At 34.6% G+C, this 24,874-nt stretch overlaps 2 protein-coding genes across 2 annotated transcripts in view; both read left to right on the top strand.

Moving 5' to 3' along the window:
* The window catches only part of LOC145680958 (uncharacterized), a gene marked incomplete in the record, with an annotated part of 264,706 nt that extends 255,624 nt beyond the window's left edge, over positions 1-9,082 (top strand). Inside the window, 1 exon segment of the mRNA XM_081752173.1 lies at positions 4,801-9,082. Coding sequence (XP_081608299.1) covers positions 4,801-4,812 — 12 coding nt within the window.
* A 14,126-nt stretch (positions 9,083-23,208) lies between these two features.
* On the top strand, positions 23,209-23,697 carry LOC145682116 (histone-lysine N-methyltransferase SETMAR-like). Its single transcript, XM_081753711.1, has one exon. The coding sequence runs from the start codon at positions 23,209-23,211 to the stop codon at positions 23,695-23,697; it is 489 nt and encodes a 162-aa protein (XP_081609837.1).
* Positions 23,698-24,874: the final 1,177 nt, after the last annotated feature.

Below are 24,874 nucleotides of genomic sequence, written 5' to 3'. Positions count from 1 at the left end.
ATTCGTAGTGTCCAACAACCGAACAATGTTAGTGATCTTCCTTATCCTCCAAGAGTACAACAGAATTTTTAGAATCAATCTTCTATTGTATGTTCGCTTACATTACCATAATTTATATCTCACTTTCATTAATGCTTCAATTTGTTTTGGGTCCCCTGCGACCGAATTTAAATAGTTAGCTGCATTAGAGTTTGGAAAATTGTATAATATTTTGGCTTCCTATCATCTCAGGCATGAAAATAGATGAATACACTTATATATTTCCTATGACATATATTTCTACAATCTGTTATACATAAGCTTTCAGACGACATTGTAATGTCCCACGTGATGTTGTGTGTAAACAACTCTTCACGCCAGTGTTTACAAATACCACCACATGGTTTAGCAAGAGGATTCCACTCACCAGATGGATATACTATCACCTGCAGACGACGGGCTTTTGGCCCCTCCCATGGAATAGACAATAACAACGAGCAGCAGTACCACCGCCACCAAGGAACCCTATAAATTGGCTGGACGACGGTAATTCTGGACCGGTCTTCTGGTGTCCCTCCTACTGTTTGCCACGGAAACATTAGGAATAACCTAACCCAAGGCCTCTAGTCTGCTATGGGACTACGCCTATGCTATCTCCTGGCTTAGCCTGCTATGGGGCTCTGTTAGCCACTTAACCATCCCTCTGCTTGCCACGGAGCATTGGGTCCCTAACTCCACTCTGCTTAGCCTGTTACGGAGCTCTGTATAGATCTTGTCTGCGACCTTACGGTCAAAGACTACCTGTAACTAACCTTGCAACTTGAAGAGATTGTTTGTACAGTATTTTGTAAACAAATGCGAAAACAATTTTTATTATCACTGATATGTGTCAAAATAAAAGTTCCCGAATTCCTACATTAATTTTGTGCAAACCAAGCGAATAGGACACGGAGATATCCTACAGTTCATTAGAATATTATATCCAGATAGCTTCAAAGCAAATTGCTACTTCATTTTTCGCATATCGTGCTGGGTTCAGAAACAAGCTGCCATTGGTTCTATTAATAAATTATTGCACAAACACTACTGTTTGCGTTATTTCCAAAAGTCAAGCACAGTAGGCTCTGTACTATCCGGCCTAGTTAAGAGATAGAAAAAGAAAGAAAGAGAGAAAAAACTCCGTAATAAAATGAGAAATGTTTTGTAAACGACCTACTAAACATGTAACGCTTTCATATAAACGCGACTGTGCCAAGAAGAAACAGTAATTGATCAAGGACATTTTCTAAAACTAGATACTATATATTTTGACTCTCTTAGGCGTAGTTAATTTTGATAGCGAGGCGCTAAGGGTGATCCGTAATATTTATGGCAGTACGCCAGTGCAAAAGTTGAGAACTGCTGATTTTCATTTTTTTCATGTTTCCTGCAACTAAATTAGACATTATTAAATTTATTTTAAAATGTGTACACCACTTTTATTCGTTTTGACTTCCTTTTCGTGTATACAATATAAACAAATATTTATTAAATTACTTGTTTGTACTAAGTATTCATGTAATATTAATAAGACGGAATATGATGTAAAAAGTGTGTTTTTAATGGTATGTGCGGACAACAATCATAGTACTCCAATGTACACGACATTTTTGTTATCCGGCTTACCCTTCTGCAACATTAGACTGGGTAGTCGCTAGTCTACTGTGTATATATATTTACGACTCACGAGATAAGAAATTTTCGAAGTGAGACGAAAAAGGCTTGTCCAGAATCGATTTAAGACAAGAGAGAACCGTTTGTGAATCGAAGTGAGACTTTTACTTTCTCGTCTCGTTTTGCGGGTAACACTAATATGACATTTTAAGGAAGTAATAACCATCCCTCTTCTGCTACTGCCCTGTCGAATCTCCAAAAATCCTTTCCTAGTGGTACCTACTGTATGTCTTGTCCAAACTTCAAGTTTCTAGCTTAAGCTGTTTGGCCTGAACGTTGATTATTCAGTTAGACATTCAGTCAAGTCAGTCAAGACTTTTTTTCAATATATATATATATATATATATATATATATATATATATATATATATATATATATATATATGAGTACAGGCCGCTGATAAGGGAAAGAAACGTGCGCCGGCGTGTGGTTGGAGGAGCGCCTAAAAGGACAATAGATAGCGAGATGTACATATAAATTAGGGGGCGCCGAATTTCATGTTTGCCTCGGGTGACATAAACCCTGTATGAATAAGGAAAATATAATGTCCGTGACAAGCCACTTATGTCCGACCCCAATTTCGACTTTACACGTCGCTAGTGCTACGTTAGTGTTCGATAGTGACGCAAATCGTTAATACTCCACAGATATCGTGCGCTTTTTAAATAATGAGTATGGGTCTTCTAACTGCATGCCAACAGGCCTACGTCTAAGAATCATCTCAAAAATGAGGTTAACCGTTAGAGTGCTCATTAGAGCCATTAATAATTACGTTAATGCCTCCTTCGTATAGCTCTTGGAGTAATAATATAACTTCAACAACTTTATACATCAGGCTCACCTTATTAAAATTAGCCAAACGAACATCATAACGCCACGCTCTTTGTTAGAGTCTCAATGCGTCCCTATATGCTCGCGAACATTATGCGCAATGTAGATGTAGTGTCTGACGTGCCAAAGTTAGTTACTTTTTTTGCAACTATTGTTTATCTGTTATTTATTGCTAGTCTACAAAGTATTCCTTACATTAATAAGCCCTTGTCCGTGATAAGTCATCGCGTATTTACAAGCAGTATGTGCATTACTGTTAGAAGATATCAAAAAGCAATAGATAAAATCTACTTCTTAACAGTTCATATTTTTATTTTACAGTACATAAACTAATAATAATAATAATAATAATAATAATAATAATAATAATAATAATAATAATAATAATAATATAATACTTTAATACTATTCCAGTATAAAAGTTTTCAATTGCATCACATTGGCCACAAGCGACGCATATTTTAACTTCATAAAAATTTGTTTCTCACGATTTTCTCGAAAACTACGCAAGATAACTTATATATCACACCGAAATAAACTGAATGACATAATGAAGATGTCTCATCTCTGGACAATAAAATAAAAATTAAATATTAGGAGTACATCATACTTTTGGGCTACATCTCATTAACCATGGAAAGATTGAGTAGCGTATACTTACGGATGTAAGTTTCAGCTTAACTTGCATCATACATTCTTAGGATTACAAAAAGAAAAATAATTTTTCCGAATTCCGGAATCTTCCCGATTTTACTTTCCGGATTCCGAAAAAAATCCAGAATTGGCCATCCCTAGTATAAACCTACTTTACGATTTTCTCCAAATGAGCAGTGTAGGACGTAATATCACGCAAAATTGAAAAAATTCTATGTTAAATTTGTCCCATTTTTCACGGCATCCTCGCAAAGCTCCAGTCCACTCTCTGAAATTTGAGCATGCCAAGGTGTAAGGTACAATGGCAGAGGCAATCGGCCAAATACGTGAGAAATCCCAGCGATGTAAAATGGAAATGTTTTCATCCTTCAAGAATGTTGTGTGAAAAATACAAGGTTCACGTATATTTATCCAGTAAAGCAAATTGTGTCCGAAAATTTCATGTAAAATAACTTGTACATGTCAAAGATTATTCTTAATTGTACACTGTTGTGCAGAAGAAAGTAAAAACTAAACTATAGGAATATATGTTATGTACACTCATGTCCAAAATTATTGTCGCATGTCTATAAATATGTTGTTGTAGAAATATAAATTGATAATGAATTCGCTCGATATTTCTCATAATGTTAGTGTGTGTATAATCGGAAGACATGTATGTGCCAAATTTCATGTCAAAAGAGCAGTAAATAAGAACAATGAAACGAAAATAAAACTTTCTTGTCCATTTAGCAACATTTTGTTTTACTCATTTTAATTTTCGTATTTATAATTCTTTTCCTAAGAAATTTACCACAAATATACATTTCCCGATTATACACATTGTATCAGTATTAAAAATACCCTACAAAATCACTGTCAAATTATATTCTTACAAGAAGATAGTTATAGATATGCGACAATCATTTGGAAAATGGCTGTAGGTTACAACATTAAACTCTTATATAAACAAATGTGTGACTATATTTTTGTACATTTCCATATAACAACCTTCCAACTCTAGTATATGTCCTATAATTCTGTAAATATGACACAAACAAAATGGCGATTATATTTAATTTGTTAAATTAAAAAGTATAATGATGACGATGAAAGTTCGCAAAAAATCATGGTCGAGAGGATTAAAGTGAGATACAAAGTATCACTTTGAATTTTGTTCGGAGTTTAGCACCTTCAGTAGGGTGCAACCGAGCCCACACGCATAGAAAGTAATCGCATTATCCACTTGATCACAAAAGAGCAAGAATTAAATATTCTTATTTCTAAAGAATCTTGTTTTGATTTAGTGGCCAAATAATCTAGTTTGTTTTGACGTGTCATAGTTCGACTAGAGAAACTTTCTTTTTACTTTCTTAGGAACTTGGTCCCTATGTTTATATTCATTTATTTTTACTGTTCTGTGCTGTTAACTACTATTTTACGTATTACGTAGGTAGGCATAATTTCGAAATAACCGTTGCAACAAAATCGATGAAATAAAAAGAATACACTAGTTAAATATATATACACGTAAAAATAACAATAGTAGTTTGTAAGTACCTTTTTATTGTGAGAAAAAGGATAGTTTAGTTTTTCTTTATCTGCTCATGAAACATCTGCTATTAAAACTTTTTCTTTTATAGGCTGAAACCTAAACGTTGAAGAGTGGATCTGAAATGTTTAAGTGTGTGGTGGAAATTGCATCAAAACACATTGAGGTGTGTGAGTGCATAAACATTTTTTGAAACTTGCCACAAAAGAAAGTATGATGTGCCGTATGTAAATGAAGTAAGATAATTTTCCGTTTTTGATATAAACTTCGAAGTTTCGTACCTAAAAAGTACAAAGAGACCGTGGGAAACGTGGACGCGTGAGACTATGAATGTATTCTGTGTGAATAGTAAGATTTCTATATTCTTGAAAATGTATTGTTGTGTTCAAGAAAGCTACTGAGATATTTCCAACTGCATTTCAGAAAATAAAAAATAACATCACCTCTACCGCTATTACTGAATTCCTGTTATGCATAAGAACATTTGCAGTGTTCTCACGTCATTTCATACTCCTGAAAGTGGGGTAATATGATTATCTGATAGAAGTAGTTAGTTAACTGTGATAAAGGCTTCTTCCTTTGTGTTGGGAACACTGTCTATTTCATATAGATGTTGCCCCTTTGTATAGCTATCTTTTTATGTTTTGTATTGAATTGTATATTTTACTGTCCCTCCAAACAAAAAATAATAAGAGAAACAAGATATTTGTAAGCAAGACTTAAAAGAATTGTACATTCTAGAAAGCCATTATTGGATTCGTGTTGTGCGTGAAAGACATTTACAGTTCGAGAGTGTTAAAACCGAGAGTCTCAAGAATAAGAAACTTAGAGCTGCTATTGATATCTTGTTTGCGAAATAACTTGTACCTGTACAGAAATAGATCACCCTTCACTGCATAAAAACAGCTCAGTAAGGACATATCACAAATTCGGAATATTTTCAGAAATGAGTTACTTCGAGTGTAGTATTCTCCACCGTAAACCAAATATAATCTTGCGGTGCACAAGAATGTTCTCCAGTTGGTCCATCCATTGTACAATTATTTAAACAATTATACGTACTGGTATGTACTTGATACGACAATAAAATGTAATATCGTTCAGTATATTGTAGTGTGAAACCTTGATACTTTCTAGTTGTTATATTTAAATTATGCGCTGTTTAGTACCTGTAGCTTTTTTTAATTCAATTACAGTTTTGATATAGTAAAAGAAATAATATTTTAAATATAATTTAAATTAAACAATCTATTTTAAATTAATCCTTTCTTTCTATTTATTTCTTCTTTAAGTAAAATAAGTTATGCTGGAATTAATTAGTCGTACTTCATTTCATATTTTTGTATTTGTGAGCTTCATGTAAGCACACTTTTTTTTTTTTTTTTTTTTTTTTTTTTGTGATGAGAAGAATAAAAATATGAAAGAAGGAAAAATATTTTGCAGTATGATTTTCTTCAGGTGACACTTCCAGTCAACTGCTTCTGTTCTACTAATACTTTTAATGTAATTCATTGTCTTTTGTTTCCGCTAATTTATCACTCGATACATCTGTATATGTGTAGGTTAATCAGCGAAATAGTTGTCTTTGCTGTAAGCTTAATTGTTAAAAGTGTGTATATAATTAAATTGTATCATGTTTCATATTACAAATATAAGTGTAATATTACAATGCTGGATGCTTGAATGGTTTTGAAACATCTGAGTAAAGATAGTTATCTAGAAAACATTGTTTCCGTTTCTACTGGCTGACGTCTTTTTCTTTCCTTTCATCAATTTATTTTCTGTTATTGTATCTTTAATTTTCTACACTTTTGAAACTTTTATTCTTCTGGTATTGAAAAACAACAAATTTACAGTAGCTTTTTTCAATACTTTTGTTACAATAACTGCTAAGTAACTATTCGGCAGCAATTAGTAATGATTTTTTTGTATGGTAGAAACAAACGGTATTGCAAGAACTACAATATTGAGAAATCTTGGAAGATAAAACTTAATATGTCAGTGTCTACTTGTATATTCGCTAACAGTTGTATTGCATCTACATAATTTAATCTTCAAACTAAATGCATAATTTAATCTTCAAACTAGTCTATATGAATGTCTAGTTAATGTTTTGTAACTTGGTGGCATGTATTTCAAATACTGTCATACCGGTGATAATTTATTTAATATTTTGCGAGGCAAGTATTCCCTTCAGTTGTATATAATTGAGCTATGAAAGGAAACAGTGAAGGATGATCTGTTACGTATGTCCAATGGAAGAAATATACTTGTTCACCTTTTTCTCCCTAATAACGTAAAAACCTTGTGAATTGTGCTTTGTATATCTGTATTGTTTATTTTGGATATGTATCATGGAATACATGTAAGATGAGTAAATGTAATGTAAGAAGTTCGTGTAGTAATGACATAAAATGCTTGCCTTTTTGCAAAAATTGAATTACGCAAACTTTTACAATGAAATATGGCTTTGACCAGAATGTCAAAGTGCGACAAAGAATAGCTGTTTTTTACGTATAACTAAGGAATTTAAGAGGAACCAATGAAAACTTCTGTACATGAATTCTAGAAATTACAACTTGCAGAAGTTACCACGCTCTACTAGGTATGTGTACATATATTACAATTATTACAAACTAATGAATGTTCCTTTTTTTAGCTTACAAATAACAAGAAAGCTGATTTTGTATTTATTTGTAAATCCTACTATATATATATATATACATACATTTGTATAGCGATGTTCAAAATTTAAAATAATTGGCCACCTATCTTTCTTTCCAGTCTTTTCTTACAATTAAGTCTTAGGTATTTTTATATTTAGGTGTAATTGTTTGCAAGGGGTATACAATTGACTGAATTTTCTTTCACTCATTGACACTAAAAAAACAAGTGACATCACGTATTTAGTTTCAAATTAGTCACTTTCGTATAACTGATATTCTTTATCATCATCGAACTTTACCCAAAGAAAAAATAAGATTGAAATCGGCCCATCGTGGCCAAACGTTCAATTTGCGCGTGTTCCTGCTATCATTAAGCTTGAATAAAAAGGCAAGAGTATTGGTATGGATCCCACTTTAAACAGCATGTATCTATTCTTTTGGAAAAGGACAAACTCCAACCAATTACAGGAGTACGCAAGAATGGAAACCTATACTGTGCCGTCATTCATGACTTATGACTAAAGCCAGGGCAAAAGTTAGTCGTAACTATTAACATTTAAATCCACACTTATATTGCTAAAGATGTACGATTATTCTTCACTACATTTCTTAAGGGTAATGAGCCACAACTAATTTCTGGTAATCGCCGCCAATTATATCTATTTATCACAAATAACATATAAAGTACGAGTGATGAACTATGATTCCTCCGATATATATAAAGATTATACATTTACACGATGACAGTTTCAGTTCATAAACTACGGTTTCCGTTCACATAAACATTTCAACATTAAACAACAATTAAGTCTTCCAGATAATTCTTTTTTTTTTCTTTCTTTCTTTTTTTGACATCAATAAAACGTCTGCCAACCGAATATCGTAAATCACAACCCAATTTATCTACCAAAAATAACCTTGGAAACGAGTACCAAGACTAGCATCACGTGGCATGGTAGTAATTGTTTCCAGTAAGTTGGTTACGACTGACATTGCTCTGATAATATTATTATCGGAAATCTGCCAAGCAGTGCTTTTCGGTTGATTTCCTTTATTTTTTGTCTGCCCAACCTGTTCCTTTGTATTAATATATCGCAACCTTACTACAAAAATGCCACAACTGAAAAAAGTTAGTTTTGAGTAAATCGCATTTGAAAGTGTTAGAAAAGCTAGAGCCATGATTCTTATATTGCTGGATAGACGGCTCAGAAATCCGAATATATACATAACTTAAAATTGACAATTTTTGAGTTGTGGCGCTTTTGTAGCAAGGGTGCGATATGTCCTCAGTCAGATTCATAGATAAAAGAAATACCAGTTCTACAAAAGTGATCGTTTCTGAGATAAATCAAATTTCATTCACTACATGCCTTTGTTCAATTATGCAGAAAAATATAATCTAAAAAAGAAGGGTAGGTGGTCTTGATTTTTAATTGTTTTGTTTTGAGTTCTTACTTCTAAAATGACTTTTGTTCAATCTCGGTAAAGTCCATACAGTTTCAACAATTTATTATTTTATGAACTGTCTAAATTTTCGTATATATAAAAGCACTTACAGTTCCTATTTTTGTACAATTGTTTGCAAAAACTTGCATTGGAGTGCTGTTCTTTTTTTTTTTAAACTTCGGAACTGAAAGATTATAGTGTGCTATGTACGTATGTTTGTATTTAGAACAGTTAATACATAGGGGCAGAATATTCATAATATCAAGTCTTATTTTTCTACTTTCTGAAGGGAATCCTGGTAGAACACTTGACTGTCTATATATATGCATGTGTGCTTCATAGTTTTAGCTAAGCTTCGTACCCGTATTTATTTTTACTTTATTCTTAATGCCATCTACGTAATATGAATGAAAAAGTAATTAGTAACGTTAAAGTAATTATTCATATTGAAATATAACATTCTAAAGTGTTGAGAATTTTGCATAATTTATGAGGATGAACATAATTTGTGTGATAGTAAAAATTTACTTGACATTATTTATTTGAGACTGCAGCCTTATTCGTAATGGATAATATTAAGCTTTCGAAACCATCTTATTAAAGATTTATAATCAAGACAAATATAAGTCAATCACATTTTTTTATGTTCTTAAGTTTCGACATGAAACTTTGACAGTGCACAGGTTTGTTTTTTAAGCAGAAAGTACGAGTCATAAAAAGAGACGTTTAGGTGAAGCAAAACAAGAGTTGCGGTTCACAAAATAGTTATTGCACAGAAAATACATATCTTACATACATACTTTCAACATATTCCCCATATACATTCAACCACTTATCATAGCGTGATACCGGTGTTTCTGTACTGTCATTGATTCTGTTGCCGCCAGTAAATTCACTTGAGTATAATAGCGCCTTTGAGTTCAGTGAGAAAGTGCTTTCTGGAAAGACGAAAATTTCGACTATAGTACGCATTATACTCCACCTATGACGCTTCAGTTTTGAACCAAGTAGCGAGACTGTGGAGACGTCAGCATAAACGCTATCGATCTGTAAGCCCTGAACATTTGCGACAAAATTAAGAATCCTGCGGAGTGTGATAAGATTTTTGATTTCTACTTGTTCCGGAAGTTAAAAGACTTGCTAAGCTGGTGAACTCAGAGACGCTGTCAGTATATGCTTGAGTACATTGACAATAACAAAGATCTGGTCACAAAAACCAACACTGTCCTCTAGAGTCAAAGTCCATAAAGTTGAACCTACTGCTTATGCCAATCGGATTTGGTTACAAGGGAAATCTATTTTCCCTCCGTTCTGTTACACAGCAACATGCGTATTCTATCAGACATAGACCATCTGCCCATTGCCTCTAACAAGGGAAATCACCCAAATGTCCGGCTCCGATTTCAATTTTTTTTTCTGATAGAGGGCATGTAGGGTAACTGTCCCAATAATTGACAGTATAAGAACAGTGTTTGACAAATTGCAAGTTTTTTCACCCTTTAAATGAGCCTGGCTTACTGATCTCTCGTAGAGATACGAAGGCATCCTTCCTTCATTTATATAGACCATCATAAAAATAATAGACTAATAATTATTATTTTTTACAATATGTATACGAAAAGTTGATCATTATACCAGTAATTGACACCAAGATTTGTGAGATTCACCAGTAATTGACACCTTGTGACCCAGTAATTGACATCTCCTAATATCTTATTCTAATGAACCATATAATTTTCTGCTAATTTATAAGTTTCCACCTGGATAAACATGTTTATTTCTTTCGCTAATATAGCTATTATAGTACTATTTTGCACTGTCCATCGATTTTCTGTTTTCTTTGGAGAACTACTACTTAGAGGCAAATATTAACAGTGGTGTGGGATTAACAACACTGCAAAGGAAGAAAAGGTGGCAGCATTTGCTTGTACCTAGTCCCGCAGTCTTGTTGCGTCGGAAAAAAGACGACAGTGTCAATTACTGGTACACTGTCAATTATTGGGACAGTTACCCTATGCATTATTTGTGATGACAAAAATTTTTGCCGTAGTGCATGGTTGTTTTTAATTTTTAAGAGTTATGATGTGGTTATTAGAGATTATTGCAGAAGTCCTTTACTACCGTTTGTAAACGGAGTGTTAATGAAAGAACAACCATTTAGATACATATAAAGCCCAGGGGGAAGTCATATGGTAGGCAGCCATCTTGAAATCGCCATTTTGAATTAAGGTCAAGTTTTTAAAATAAGAACAGGGTAATATGATACATAATTTCGGGCTAGAATTTAATCAGGAAAACAACGGTGAAGTTAGTTTTAAGATACACATATTTGGGGAAAAGTTACAGGCATATTAACTATGTGCGTAAGTCCCTTACCTTCGCTTTTAACCCGCGTATTAATGATGATAAGTGGATAAAAGCTTCGATTATACATATTATGCCCAGAGACAAGTGGTACGGTAAGGGTAACCTTGACGGTAGCCATCTTGAAATCCGCTATTTTGAAAAATGAAAACCATAACATGTGACATCTAATTTTAATAGCAAATTTTCCCAAAAAGCCAATGGTATGCTTATTTTTGTTCTGTAGTTAACCAGTATGAATTTAGGACTGCTTCTAATGTGTACCAAACGTCCGTTATTCGATCTTTCAAATTGACAACACTCCTAATTTTCACCGCATGTTTTAAGATTCCAAGTGGCACTTTGCAATTGTTGCCATGGTTCATGTTTTCTAAATTTATTACATTTTTAAAGAGTTGTGATTTGTCAGTTCATGAACATTGTTGGGATAAGCATCCAGCAATCTTTCTAAATTTTGAAAACTTGCAATGTAATTATTTGTTTCAAGCCAAAATACATGAGAAGATTATGGACCTATGTGACATAAGGAAATACAAATGAAATTATAACAAATTATTGTTACATGAACACGAAATTATCAGGAAATGGAGCCTACTTGTTGCGCAAACGACAAACAATAAAATATTTTTAATAAATACAACTTTAAAGGAACAGCAGCAATGATAGGAAATATCAAAGAGGCATAATATGTATGTTCCCAACACGCTGTTTGTACCATGACCATAACGAGTTGAGTTCATTTTGAGTTTAACGTCCCGTTCAGCAGCGATGCTATATGAGAGGTGGACCTACTGATTAACGTGGAATCCGAACCACATGAGCTCCCGCCGGGAATCGAAGCCGGGTCTCCCACGCCAAAGGCGCGTACGCTAACCGCTTAGCCACACCATGACCATAATATGAAAACAGGTAACTTGGTTATAAAGAAGTGTAACTTGATCGAGTTCCCGAACTCATCATGAATCTTACAAATATGAACCTTCGACAACAATTGCTAGAAAACAAATGACATTTTTGTCTCACTGGCTAAAAAATTAACATAGAAAATAAATAAACAATAAATAAATAAATATAAAACAAAACAAAAAGACCATTGATTTATACAACAATCATATTTCGTTTTCCTTTTTGAAATGAATTTTTATTTGATTTCTCGTCTCATCTACTATTCATTACAAGCTACGTCTTCGGTATTACCTGAATGCAAAGTTCGAGCTGTTTCGTTGTGCGATGATTCATGTCAGTAAACGAGTTTTTGAAGGGCAGGTATAGGAAATAAATAATTACATTGTAAGTCTTCAAAATTCAGAAAGATTGCTGGATGCTTATCCCAACAATATTCATGAATTGACAAATTGCAACTCTTAAAAAATGTAATAAATTAAGAAAACATGAGCCATGGCAACAACTGCAAAGTACCAGTTCGAATCTTAAAACATGCGGTGAAAATTAGGAGTGTTGCTAATTTGAAAGATCGAATAATGGACATTTGTTGCACATTAGAAGCAGTCCTAAATTCATACTGGTTAACTATAGAACAAAAACAAGCATACCATTGTCTTTTAGGAAAATTTGCTATTAAAATGAGATGTCACATGCTATGGTTTTTACTTTTTTTTAAAAAAAAGTATTTGAAGTAAATAAAATAAAATAATGTAAAATAACGGGGAATGATGTTCACTTTCCTTAGGACTATGGACTGTGTAAATGTATCACTGACTGGTGGTCACGAACCTACTGGGCTCCGTGTAGGCATATTACCAACAATCACCGATCATTTACCAAACAAGTTGTCTACGGAAAATGGAACTCAAATTTGCTGAAAGAAGATAATTCCAGAGCCTCTTCCATTCCAATTCACAGCTCGGCATCTAGGCCTGCAGTCCATCATCCGCAACCCCTCGTGAGAAAGGTTGCGAACCACAAACTACCGACACAGGATGTCGACCTCATAGTTATGCTGGCAATGAGGACTACGGAAAATCTGATGTTTTGTGTGTGTGTAATGGCCCTACCAAGGAAAAAAAATCCACAATTTCCAAAACAGAATTTTTAGCGCAACGGAAAATTAAAAAAAAAAAAATCCAAACTGAAAATTTTCCAGAGAACTCAAAATAAAATTCACAGTATTCGGTCGTCTCTTACGTCGGTCGCACCAAGAAAACTTTTACTCGAAACGTAAAATCTCACTTTCCACTGAAAGTAAAATACCTCTGATACTGCTCATGCATTTTGAACCTTGACTGCATATCTAAATTTTACTGTATATGTTGTTCGAGCTTAACACACATTTTAAATTCCCAATTCTACTTGAAAAGAAGATTGTCAGATTACAACTTTCACATTTTATTGAAGAAACATTTTGTGGGTTATACAAATGCTACAGCTATATCTTGAGCAATATTGGAGAGAAAATTTAAAAAAAAAAAACATTCATATTAATGGTTTTACAAGTTGATATTTGATGTCAGGTTTGACAGGAAAAATCTGGCAACATATACATTTCGAGGAATAATGATATAATAATAATAATAAAAACATGACATTCGAAAATCAATATTACTAATGACAAAACTGACATTATACCGACATTCATATATGTAATCATTTTCTTTTACGCAACTACTTAGCAGGTGATTGGTGAGCTAGAACTTCTCAAGTTTACTGTAATTTATTTTACCTTTGTGTCTGCACAGTGACTCCGGCGGCAGGATTTACGTACATTTTTCACTACCTGCGCTCTATGCACGGAGCATCTTCAGTTCGTTATGTTTTTTATTTCATATTTTCATCATAGACATAGTTTGACACAGTAAAAATAATATATATCAACACATAGTAAAACTTAACCTACACCTAATCTAATCTAAACTAACTTAACCTACTACAATAGAATTTTTTTCACACATTTAACATTCCTAGCCCCCACATCACACCTGAGTCACAAAGACGTAGTAATGTCAACGTTACTGATCAAACCGAAGAAACTAAAATATATATTAGTTTCAGACAAAATTTAATAAATACGATATTAAATATTTTATATTCTCTTTAAGTAAGATTGGATAACGTCCACGAGCTATTAAAAGGAAATTCTGTTGCCAGAAGATATCATGATGCACCCACAAAGTATATCGGCACCACAGTTTCAAAGTAAATATGACACGTAATTGGGAATTTTAAGCATTTCATTTGGATTCACTACTACCAAATCAAAAGAGGTTTTAAAATTTTGTACGTTAGGAGCAGTATCTGTGTTTTCTTAAAATCAATTGTAGTTTCGAGTGAAGTATTTTCCTTATGGAATTACATTATTGAAATGTTGCTAAATAATATTGGGATGAGACTTGCACTCACAAAGAGTCTATCGACAATCGAATCATTTTATTTGAGACCCCTTCTCCCCGGCTCATCCGCGTAGGACCCGTGTTCACATGACAGATGGATGTGATCGCAGTACGTAGGGAAACAGAAATTTTGTTTTAGCACTGCATGTTAATATCATACACGAACACTACGTATATGTAAGCCATCACTTCAGTCCAAACAAAATTTTGAGGTTAAAAAGAACGCTAAACCACAATTTAATGTTCCATGTGAAGAGGTAGAGTACAACAGTCCAAAATTCCATGCAATGATTAACTTTACCTCCGACTTCTCCGTATATCCTCACATTTGACTAGACAAAGAAAACAGGAAAATCTTTTACCTGCACTGGTCTTCTATACCGAATCCCACATCATGTGCATACAAAAAATTTAAGGATACATATCCATCTTCGTCATACCTATTCTCGACAGCCACTATACAGCGACGCTAATTTGTTTAATTCTTCACCTCGCCGTCCATTGAGCACTGCATCACCGCAAAAATTTCTTATTTTGTCAAATTAGAGACCATTTAACACCAGCCACAATAATTTCATAAACTTTTACACAAAACTTTCCACATTCTGCACAATTTCGACGAGAAATTGAATTGTATGTCCTATCTCCAACACGGCTTTAGGTAAAAGACAAAGAATAACAAGGGGAAGAGAGCCAATTGGTTCTTTGGTGACGCAACAAAAGGATAACACCTAAAATCTCGACACATAAAAGGAAGCCGAACCAATGATAAAATCTGAAATGAGCCTCAAACGAAACTGAGATTTCTGTGCTCCAATGAGAAACTAATTTCTACCTAAACAAAGGGAAGTGCCAAAAGACATCATGGCCGAATTTCAAAATGAAAATTTTTTGAAGAAATTACAGAATTAGATTTTAGAGTTTTCTTGCAAAGATTCCCTACATCTAAATTCCCTTGAAAATAGTACAAAACCTATAAGAAATTACGAAGTATATACCTTTGAACCCACATAACATAATAATGACAAAATATGCAATATTAATAAAATATTATATGTAATTTTATGGACACTACTTCTATATTATTTTCACAGAATATTACAATTTAAAGCTAAACCGAAAATATAATAGTTATTTAAAATAACTTTCAATTGTCTTTCTGAAGCTAAGCATGAACATGAATATACATGGGATTCAAAATTTCATGGACCATGATACCTTATACTTAGGTATAATGTAACATGGTTTTCATTTTTCAAAACGTCACTTTGATTCAGAATGGCGGATTTCAAGATGGCTGTTGTCAAGGTTACCCTTACCGTACCACTTGCCTCTAGGCATAATATGTATTACCGAAGATTTTATCCACTTATTATCATTAATACGCGGGTTAGAAGCGAAGATAAGGGACTTAAAGCACATAGCAAGTACAAACAATTAATATGCCTGTAACTTTTCCCCAAGTGTGCGTAGCTTAAAACTAACTTCACCATTGTCTTCCTGATTAAATTCTAGCCCGAAATTATGTATCATATTACCCTATTCCCATTTAAAAACTTGACCTTAATTCAAAATGGCGGATTTCAAAATGGCTGCTGTCAAGGTAATACCTACCATGACTTTCCGTATCAATATAGTTGTTCTTTCATTAGCACTTCGTTTACAAAGTGTAGTAAGGGACTTCTGCAGTAAATCAAAACTCTTAAAAATTATTTTTTAAAAATATAGAAAATATGCACCATGCCAAAATTTCTGTCATCACAAATAACGCCCTCTATCAGAAAAAAAAATTTCATTGAAATCGGAGCCGGACACTTGGGTGATGTCCCTTGTAAATAACTATTCAAGTGGCAAGTAGAGAACAATCATAAAATATGACACAAGAAAGAATATAAAAGTCAAAAACTGGCGTACTAAATTATACCAGATTGAAACTTGTGCAAAGTACATTGTCAACAGAACAGTAAAAGAAACAAAAGGAGGCAGCAAATAGCCATGCGCTCTTGGTCTAGTAGATAACGTAACTGATTATGTACCACTGTACAGTTTAACATTAGTTCAAATCCTCTCTACAGCAGTTATTTTTTTAATTGCATTTTACTGACAAAGAGCTTTAATGTTTGAATGTAATAAATGTCTAAATATATCATAGTTATGTAATATAGTACATTAGAACATACATATTAAATCAAAGTCCAGCTTACTCTCCTCTTGTCTTTAACGTATACTCCGACGCGGGAAATCATTTTAGGTAGTTAAATAGTAGGTCCAGGTCTAATATAATCTCAGTGTTGAAAGGGATGCTAAACAATACAGCACAGTCTAGTATCCCAGTAAAATAACTTTTTTGAAAAAAAAAAAATCGAACGAATTGGATTTTTTGAAGACTTTTATTTTGATGTTCTCACCATATTCGGAAAAATACCCTTAAATTGAGCTGTGAGGTTTTTAGTTTGTAGGGAGGATGAATTCTAGTGTCTTTGCAATTTAGTCTAGAAGAGACCATAGGCTATTTAACATTTCTTGATGCATATTCTAAAGGAGGGCTCAAAGAGAAAGTGGTGCTTTATCTTTTATATATATATATATATATATATATATATATATATATATATATATATATATATATATATATATATATATATATATATATATATATAAATGAATGTATGCTTGTTCGGTATAAAAACCCACACCGTTTGCTTGACATACTTCTAAGTAGCTGTATCGAGGAGACCAATGTTTGGAAAAGATCATAAGGTGTTTAGAATTTTTTTTTACGCGTACCCTAAAGGAAGAGGAGAGGGTTCAAAGGGAAAGAAGTGGTTTAAGATTTATGCCAAAAATGTATTACTTTACGAGTTCATGCTAAGAACGTGAATCTGTTTGTAAACTCATTTTTACAAACAAGTGGACATACACATATGACTTACAATCAGGCCCGTGCTGGCCCACCGGGACACCGGGACGTGTCCCGGTGCGCCCTCCGAAATATCACAGTATAAATGAAGGTACAAGTTTTTAGTAATAAATTCTTACAGTCTTATTGGTAAAGATCCCATGAAAGGTACAGTGCGCCTTTACATTAGGCGCCCTTCCGAGACCACACCAAAGATGAACGATTTTATTTACTCTTCTGTATAGCACAATTCTGTACAATAAATACACACAGTTACTGTTGGTAAAGAACCCGTGTAAGGTACAGTGCGCCCTTTACATAAGGCGCCCTACGAAACATCACATTATAGATAAGTGGTTTTAGTTATCCTGTATACCAGCTTTGTATAATAAATTGAAATACTGACTGGTAGTACAGAACCTGTGAAGAATATGAGGCGCCCTTTACGTAAGATGCCCTGCGAAATATCACATTATTTTTTTATTTTATTCTTCTGTATTTCAGTTTTGTATTATGAATTCATAAATTGCTATTGCCAGAAAACAGGTAAAGAGTATAACCACTTACAAAAGTATTATAAAGTTATATATATATAAAACGAAACAATGTGATACATCAAGAATAATTCGGATAGTCAAACGTACGATGCATTTATGTAATACTACACTGACACTAGTCTCTAATTTACGATTTTTACGGCATCGAAGCTTTCACAGTCTTAATATGCATCCATATATCCAAGCATATTGATTGTTCCTGTGTGTTTTAAAGCAGTGTTCGGATAATCAGTACCTGTTGTATTTCTGAAATATAGCTGTATTAATTTCCGTAAAATGTAGTCTTCCTGTCACCATGGCATGGCGCGTTCCCAGGTTGTGGATCCAGGAGAAGGTTTCTAGATACAGAGGTTAGCTGCGAATATACTGAGTAAGCAGTCGCGGACAGACAAGGGGTGATAATCCAGCTTGAGAATTTGGTGTGAGGCTGACAACCTCATACTGTAAAAAAAGGATTGTTCAGATAAGTTCGCAGGATCCTCGGATCAGAACTGATAACTTGGCACGAACTCAGCAAAGTAAAATCAACATGAGATTTGGAACATGAAAGATAAGAAGTCTCTATAGGGCAGTTGCGTTAAAATGTGTAACGAATGAGTTTAGAAATAAAAGATGGAACTACTGAGATATCAGGAAGTTAGATGAGAAGAAAATGGAGGAGTCAAGTCGGGAAATTTTACGTTCTTTTACGGGGAACAAATTAAAAATTACCAACTAGAAACAGGGCTTTCCGTTCACAAACGAATACGTAATATCAGCAATTACATACATAGGTTGAATTTGTTAATGATAGATTTTCTTTTACTTCTCTTAAGGGTCGGTGGTGTAATATTATTATTTTAAATGCACATGCCCCAACAGAAAATAAGGATGGCGATAAAAAAAAAATACAGTTTTTACGAAAAAATAGAACGGGTATTTGATCATCTTCTGCAATACCATATGAAAATTCTGTTAGGCGGTTTCAATGCGAAGGTAGGACGAGAGGGTATTTTCAAACCGATTATAGAGAATAAATATTTGCATAAGGAAGGTTGTGACAACGGCGTTAGACTCGTGAACTGTGCAATATCCAGAAACCTTATCGTGAATATCACAAAATTAAAACATCGCGAAATTCATAAATATACTTGGACTTCATCAGATGGAGAAACACATATTCAAACTGATCATGTTTTAGTAGACAGAAAAGAACAGTCTAGCACAACTGATGTTCGGTCGTTCAGAGGAGTTGACTGTGACAGTAAGAGACAGACTATCGTTGAATAAAGGAAATATTCAATATCTGAAAACGGAGCGGTTTATTTATTTTTTTTTTTTTAATAGAGGAGAATCAGGCGAGAGGGGAGCCAGATTGAAGTGTCGAATAGATTCTCGGTTTTAAAAGGTTCGGAGTGCAATAGTGCTCAAGATACTTGGTTGAAATTAGAGATAACTTTAAAATTTCAGCAAAAGAAATATTGGGTCACACAGAAATACGTAGGAACAAACCATGGTTCAACCAGGATTATCAACCATCAAAGCAACTAAAGTAGCAGAGAAGAGAAAACAGAAGAAACAGCGTTGGCTACAAAATCCAAACGAAATAACCACATAAAATTTCATTGTCATCTGGCGGAAAATTTAAAAAACTTTTAGAACGAAGAAACGCGACTTTTGAAAGTTAAAATTAATTAACTTGAAAATAATAGTGAAAACAAAAACATTCGGGACATGTATAAATGCATCAACGAACTTAAGAAAGGCATTCAACTTCGTGCTTATATATTAAAGAAACCTAAAGGAGCAGTTCTCACTGATACAGATAGCATCTTAAATAGATGGGCAGATTTCTTTGACGATTTGCTTAACACATACCCAAAAACTAATGAGCGTGGAGAAAGTGAAATTCATGCAGTATAACCGTATATTCCAGAACCTAACCAGACAGAAATAGAAATCGCTATTTTAAAAAATTAAACACACATCTCCGGGTGTAGACGAAATTCTGGTTGACTTAATTTTAGCTGGAGAGGAAAAATTGTAGAGCAAGATACACAAACTCATTCTCCTTATCTGGAACAAGAGGGAATAACCACAAGAGTGAAGAGAATCAATCATTGTTCCAGTTCAGAAGAAAAGCAACAAAACAGATTTAATAATTATCAAGGCATTTCTCTTCTGTCAACATCCAATAAATCCTCTTAAACATTGTATTAGCAAGATTGACTCCATACGCAGATGAAATTATTGGAGATTATCAGCCCGAATTGAGATAAAATCGATCAACTATCGACCAGATATTTACCATTCGACTAATACTTGAAAAGAAATTAGAGAATAAAACATCCTGGCACATCAATTATTGCCTTTAGACTCTGGTAGGAGGGAAACATTGTACAACATGCTTACAGAATTTTCAATACCGAAAAAGGAGATTAATTAAGATATGTTTATATGAATCCCAAAGTAAGGTTCGAGTAGAAAAATTCTTGTTCACGAGCTTTCATGTTGAGAATGACCTGAAACAAGGAGATGCGTTGTCGTCATTATTATTTAACTTTGTTCTGGAGAACACTATAAGGAAAATCAAAGACAGCAATCAGGTCCTAGAGCTGAATTGTGTTTTCCAGGTTATGGCGTTTGCTGATGATGTAAATTTAATAGGGAATGATAGAATAATAGGTAGGAATGCAGAAATCTTAATTAACGCTTGCAGGGATATAGGCTTAAAAGTAAATGCAGAGAAAACTAAATAAATGGAAGTTTATCGGGATCGTAATACTGCATTTTATGGATGCGTTAAAATACCAACTTATATTTTCTTTCGGCAAAATGGATACTTTCAAATATCTAGAATCATTATTAACAGACCAAAACCATAATCACAAAAAAATTTGATGTCAACTGAAAGCAGAGATTTCGTGCTATTATTCAGTTAAAAATCTTTTGTTGTCGCTAATTCTTTTGAGGAATTTGTAGCTCAAAATATAAAACGATAACCATACCTGTTGTGCTGTATGGTTGCGAAACATGGTCACTGACTCTGAGGGAAAATCGCAGACTGAAAGTATTTGGAAACAAGATTCTTAAACCAATATTCGAACTCCAAAAGGAACGGGAATGGGGAAAGGCGGAAACTTCATAAGGAGGAATTGCATAATTTTATACCGTTTACCAACCATTGTTAGGGTCATCAAGTCTAGGAGACTCAAATGGTCAGGTTATGTAGCCAGAATGGAAGAAATTAGAAACGCTTTCGAAGTTGTAACTGAAAATCCAAATAAGAAAATGACTGTTAGGAAGACCGAGGCGCAGATGGGAGGACAATTTTAAAATGGTTCTCGCAGAGATTGAAATATAAAGTAGAAACTGGGTTCAGTTGGCTAAGGACAGAAATCAATGAAGAGCTTTTGTAAACGTGGCAATGAACCTCCTACGCCCATTGGCGTGCTATATTAAGTTGTTGATACGTTTAGCTTCTTTTTATTTCAGAAAAATGTTATTGCAGGAACTAAAATGCTTTCGCTAGTAAAGAGGATTTCGATTCGAGGTTAGCTATTTACGTTAATATTAAAACAAATTTGGTGGTGATTTTGATATAAAATGGCACCCATACTTTCTTTCAAAGTCTCTCTCTCTCTCTCTCTCTCTCTCTCTCTCTATATATATATATATATATATATATATATATATATATATATATATATATATATATATATATTCCTGTTTGTATGGGCGCCCTTGTAGTAGACTTGTCCACCGCCCTCATTAGTATCCCAGCACGGCCCTGCTTACAAAATATATATATATATATATATATATATATATATATATATATATATATATATATATAATTATACATTGCCAGGTAGTTACTGTCCTTACTTGTTAGAGTGTCATCCTTGCTGATATACCACATTCAAAGTTACAATAAAATGAACGAATTAGAAAAAATACTCGTTAGTGAGAACGAAAGAATGTTGCCACCAATTAATGCTGTAGCACAGAACACCGAACTATTAGATAGCGTGAGTCGAACTCATACCTTGTTAAACAAGAGCAGTAAATTGCTGATCAATCCTTTGAGTGAAATACTCCATGGTTTATGAATGCGTGGTCTGTAGATTATGCGAATAGGCATTTGCGCGAATCATCTGCTAGCAATTTCCTCTCAGAGCCTATACATGAATACCTATGCTACTGGCGTAGTGAAAGTGGGAAAATAAAACATTTAAAAAGAAGTGTAAGACTAAGAAAAGTAGAAGATAAAAACTTCTTAAATGAAAAACAATAACCGACTCAAGAAAACGCTAAAAAGCAGAAAATAATTTTAAAAGCGCTAGAAATGAAAACAATTTTAAAAGGCACTGAAACGCAATACAAAAATTTTAGATGTTGAATGAAAAATTTGAATGACAAACAAATTATTGCCTAATAAAATAACCATTGAAAATATAAATAATATATTGATATTGGTAACATTCTCGCACTTTTTAATGATACATTTTCTTTTCCGGTCCTTTTAAAATTATTTTCTGCTTATTGGCGCTTTTAGAAGTCGGTTAGTATTTCTTTATAAAAAGATTTTATTCCAGATAAAAACTGATCATAATTTTAACTATGTATGTAGTTCAAGAAATTAAGATGATGGAAACTCAACTGACCACATAATCAAATAATTCCAATAAACAAACAACAAACTTCAAATAACTAAATTTGGTTCAGCCATTGCTGTTTGTGGACTGCATTCAGAGAACTTCATTTAGTCTTCAGCTGGAGTTCTAAAAGAAAACTGAATTAAAATGGAAGGATCGTAGACTAAGAAAGTTATACATATACATAGGTTGGATAAAAAGTACTGGCAACCCTGCCGGCACGCGCCAGTCTAGTGACGGAGAACCGCGAGGTGGCAGCATCGGAGAAGACAATCTCAGTTGAGGGACTTAGGTGAGTGGGAACGCTGTTGAGTCAGTCAGTCAACGAGAGCAGTGGCGTCAAATTGGTTTCGCGAGTGGAAGCGCTTTAAACACAATGTTCACTAAACATGAACAGCGTTCGTGGATCAAAATTGAAGTGGCACGTGGTCGTAGTGCACGAGAATGATTTCAGGGACTGCGGGAAGCCTGTGATGATGCAGCATTGCCATACCGCACCGTAGCTCGATGGGTTAAAGTGTTTCGTGAAGGCAGACAGAACGTGGAAGACCGCCAACGTTCTGGATGACCTCCAGTGGACAACATGACAATTCAGCTCCTTGCATCCTTGCTGGACGTGGATAGACGGTGGACTGCGCGTGAGTTATCGGCAGAGGTTGGGGTGTGCCATAAAACTGTGCTTCACATTTTGAATGGCATCCTGGGCTTTCGCAAAATTGCAGCACGTTGGGTTCCACATGTCATTACCGAGGTGCAGAAACGGTACCGATATGCACTGGCACAAGAATTGCTGGACCGCCACCAGAGGGAGGGTGACAATTTCTTGGGCAGGATCGTTACCATTGAAACCTGGGTTCGATTCTACGAACCATGTTTGAAGCGCCAATCCAACGAATGGAAGCATCCCGTTTCCCCTCGGCCAAAGACTGTGCGCCCTAGTCAGGGAGGAGTGAAGGTGATGTTGATAGTGGCGTATGATGTTCAAGGGGTTATCCTGCACCATGAATGGGCCATATTACTGCACGTTCTTGCAACACCATCTGCGTCCCGCACTTCGGAGAAAGCGACCTGATCTTTTGGCACGGACCCCAATCATTTTGCACGACAATGCACGCTGTCACACAGCTACCGCCGTGACGGGCCTTTTACGTGCCTGGAACTGGGAGATTCTGGAACATCCACCATATTCGCCGGATATGAGTCCGGCGATTATGACCTGTTTTGCAAGATGAAGCAACCACTTCGCGGACAACGATACAACACCAGACAGGCCATCCTCAATGCCGTAGGGCGGTCGCTGCGAGACATAGCCAGAGAACAACGTGCTGACGGAGTACGGCGCCTTCCATACGTGTGGCAGAAGGTTGTGGACATGGGGGGTGATTACATTGAAGGAATGTAGAACGTATTTTCCCTTCTAATACAGTCATTTGTAAATTATAACAAGTGTGCCATTACTTTTTATCCATCCCTTGTATATGAACCAACAAGTATAAGTGATGGAATAGAGGAAGAAATAAGTGCAGTTGGAAGTGGAGTTCCCCAGGATTGGTGTCTATCGCGAACGTTATTTAATATCTAGAAAAGTAGTGAAGAAGGACCTGCATAATGAAGAGAGTATGTGGGTAACATTCATGAGTCCTAAACGGCATAAATCCTAAAAATGTAGGCACTGGTCCTAAATTTTAGGTCTTGTGCCTTTTTCATTCACCTGCTTTAGTTCTGAAATTCGCCACCACCTGTATGGCGGTGGCAGTAACTAGTTGGCAATAATGTTACGAACGTAGCTAATTCCAACGGTAACAGCTATATTTGTACTACTAAAATTATTATTATCTGTTCTGCAGTTATACATGAATTACGTTATATAACCTATTTCATTCTAAGAATTAATTATACGAGGACAAATCAAAAATTAGCTACACTTTTCATTCTACAGTTTATTTACATGAAGCTAGGGTTATACTATGCACATCATTTTTTTTTTTACGTAATCTCCCTCCTTATCAATGCACTCAGCCCAATGGCCAACGAGCTTACGTATTCCTTCCAAATAAAAGGTTTTCGATTGGTCGTGAAGCCACTTTTGCACCGCATTTTGCACGTCTAAATCTGAGGCAAATCGGCGACCACGCAAAGCATTCTTGAGTGGCCCAAACAAGTGAAAGTCAGATGGAGCTAGGTTGTTGTTGAAGCGAGTAAGCGTTGACAGACCCTAACACGAGTGAACTTGTGTTCTACAGTAAGCT

The sequence above is a fragment of the Thermobia domestica genome, chromosome 3, assembly GCF_964235325.1.
Source record: "Thermobia domestica chromosome 3, izTheDome1.hap1.1, whole genome shotgun sequence".
Lineage (NCBI taxonomy): Eukaryota > Metazoa > Arthropoda > Insecta > Zygentoma > Lepismatidae > Thermobia > Thermobia domestica.
This window is presented reverse-complemented; position numbering and strand designations above follow the sequence as displayed.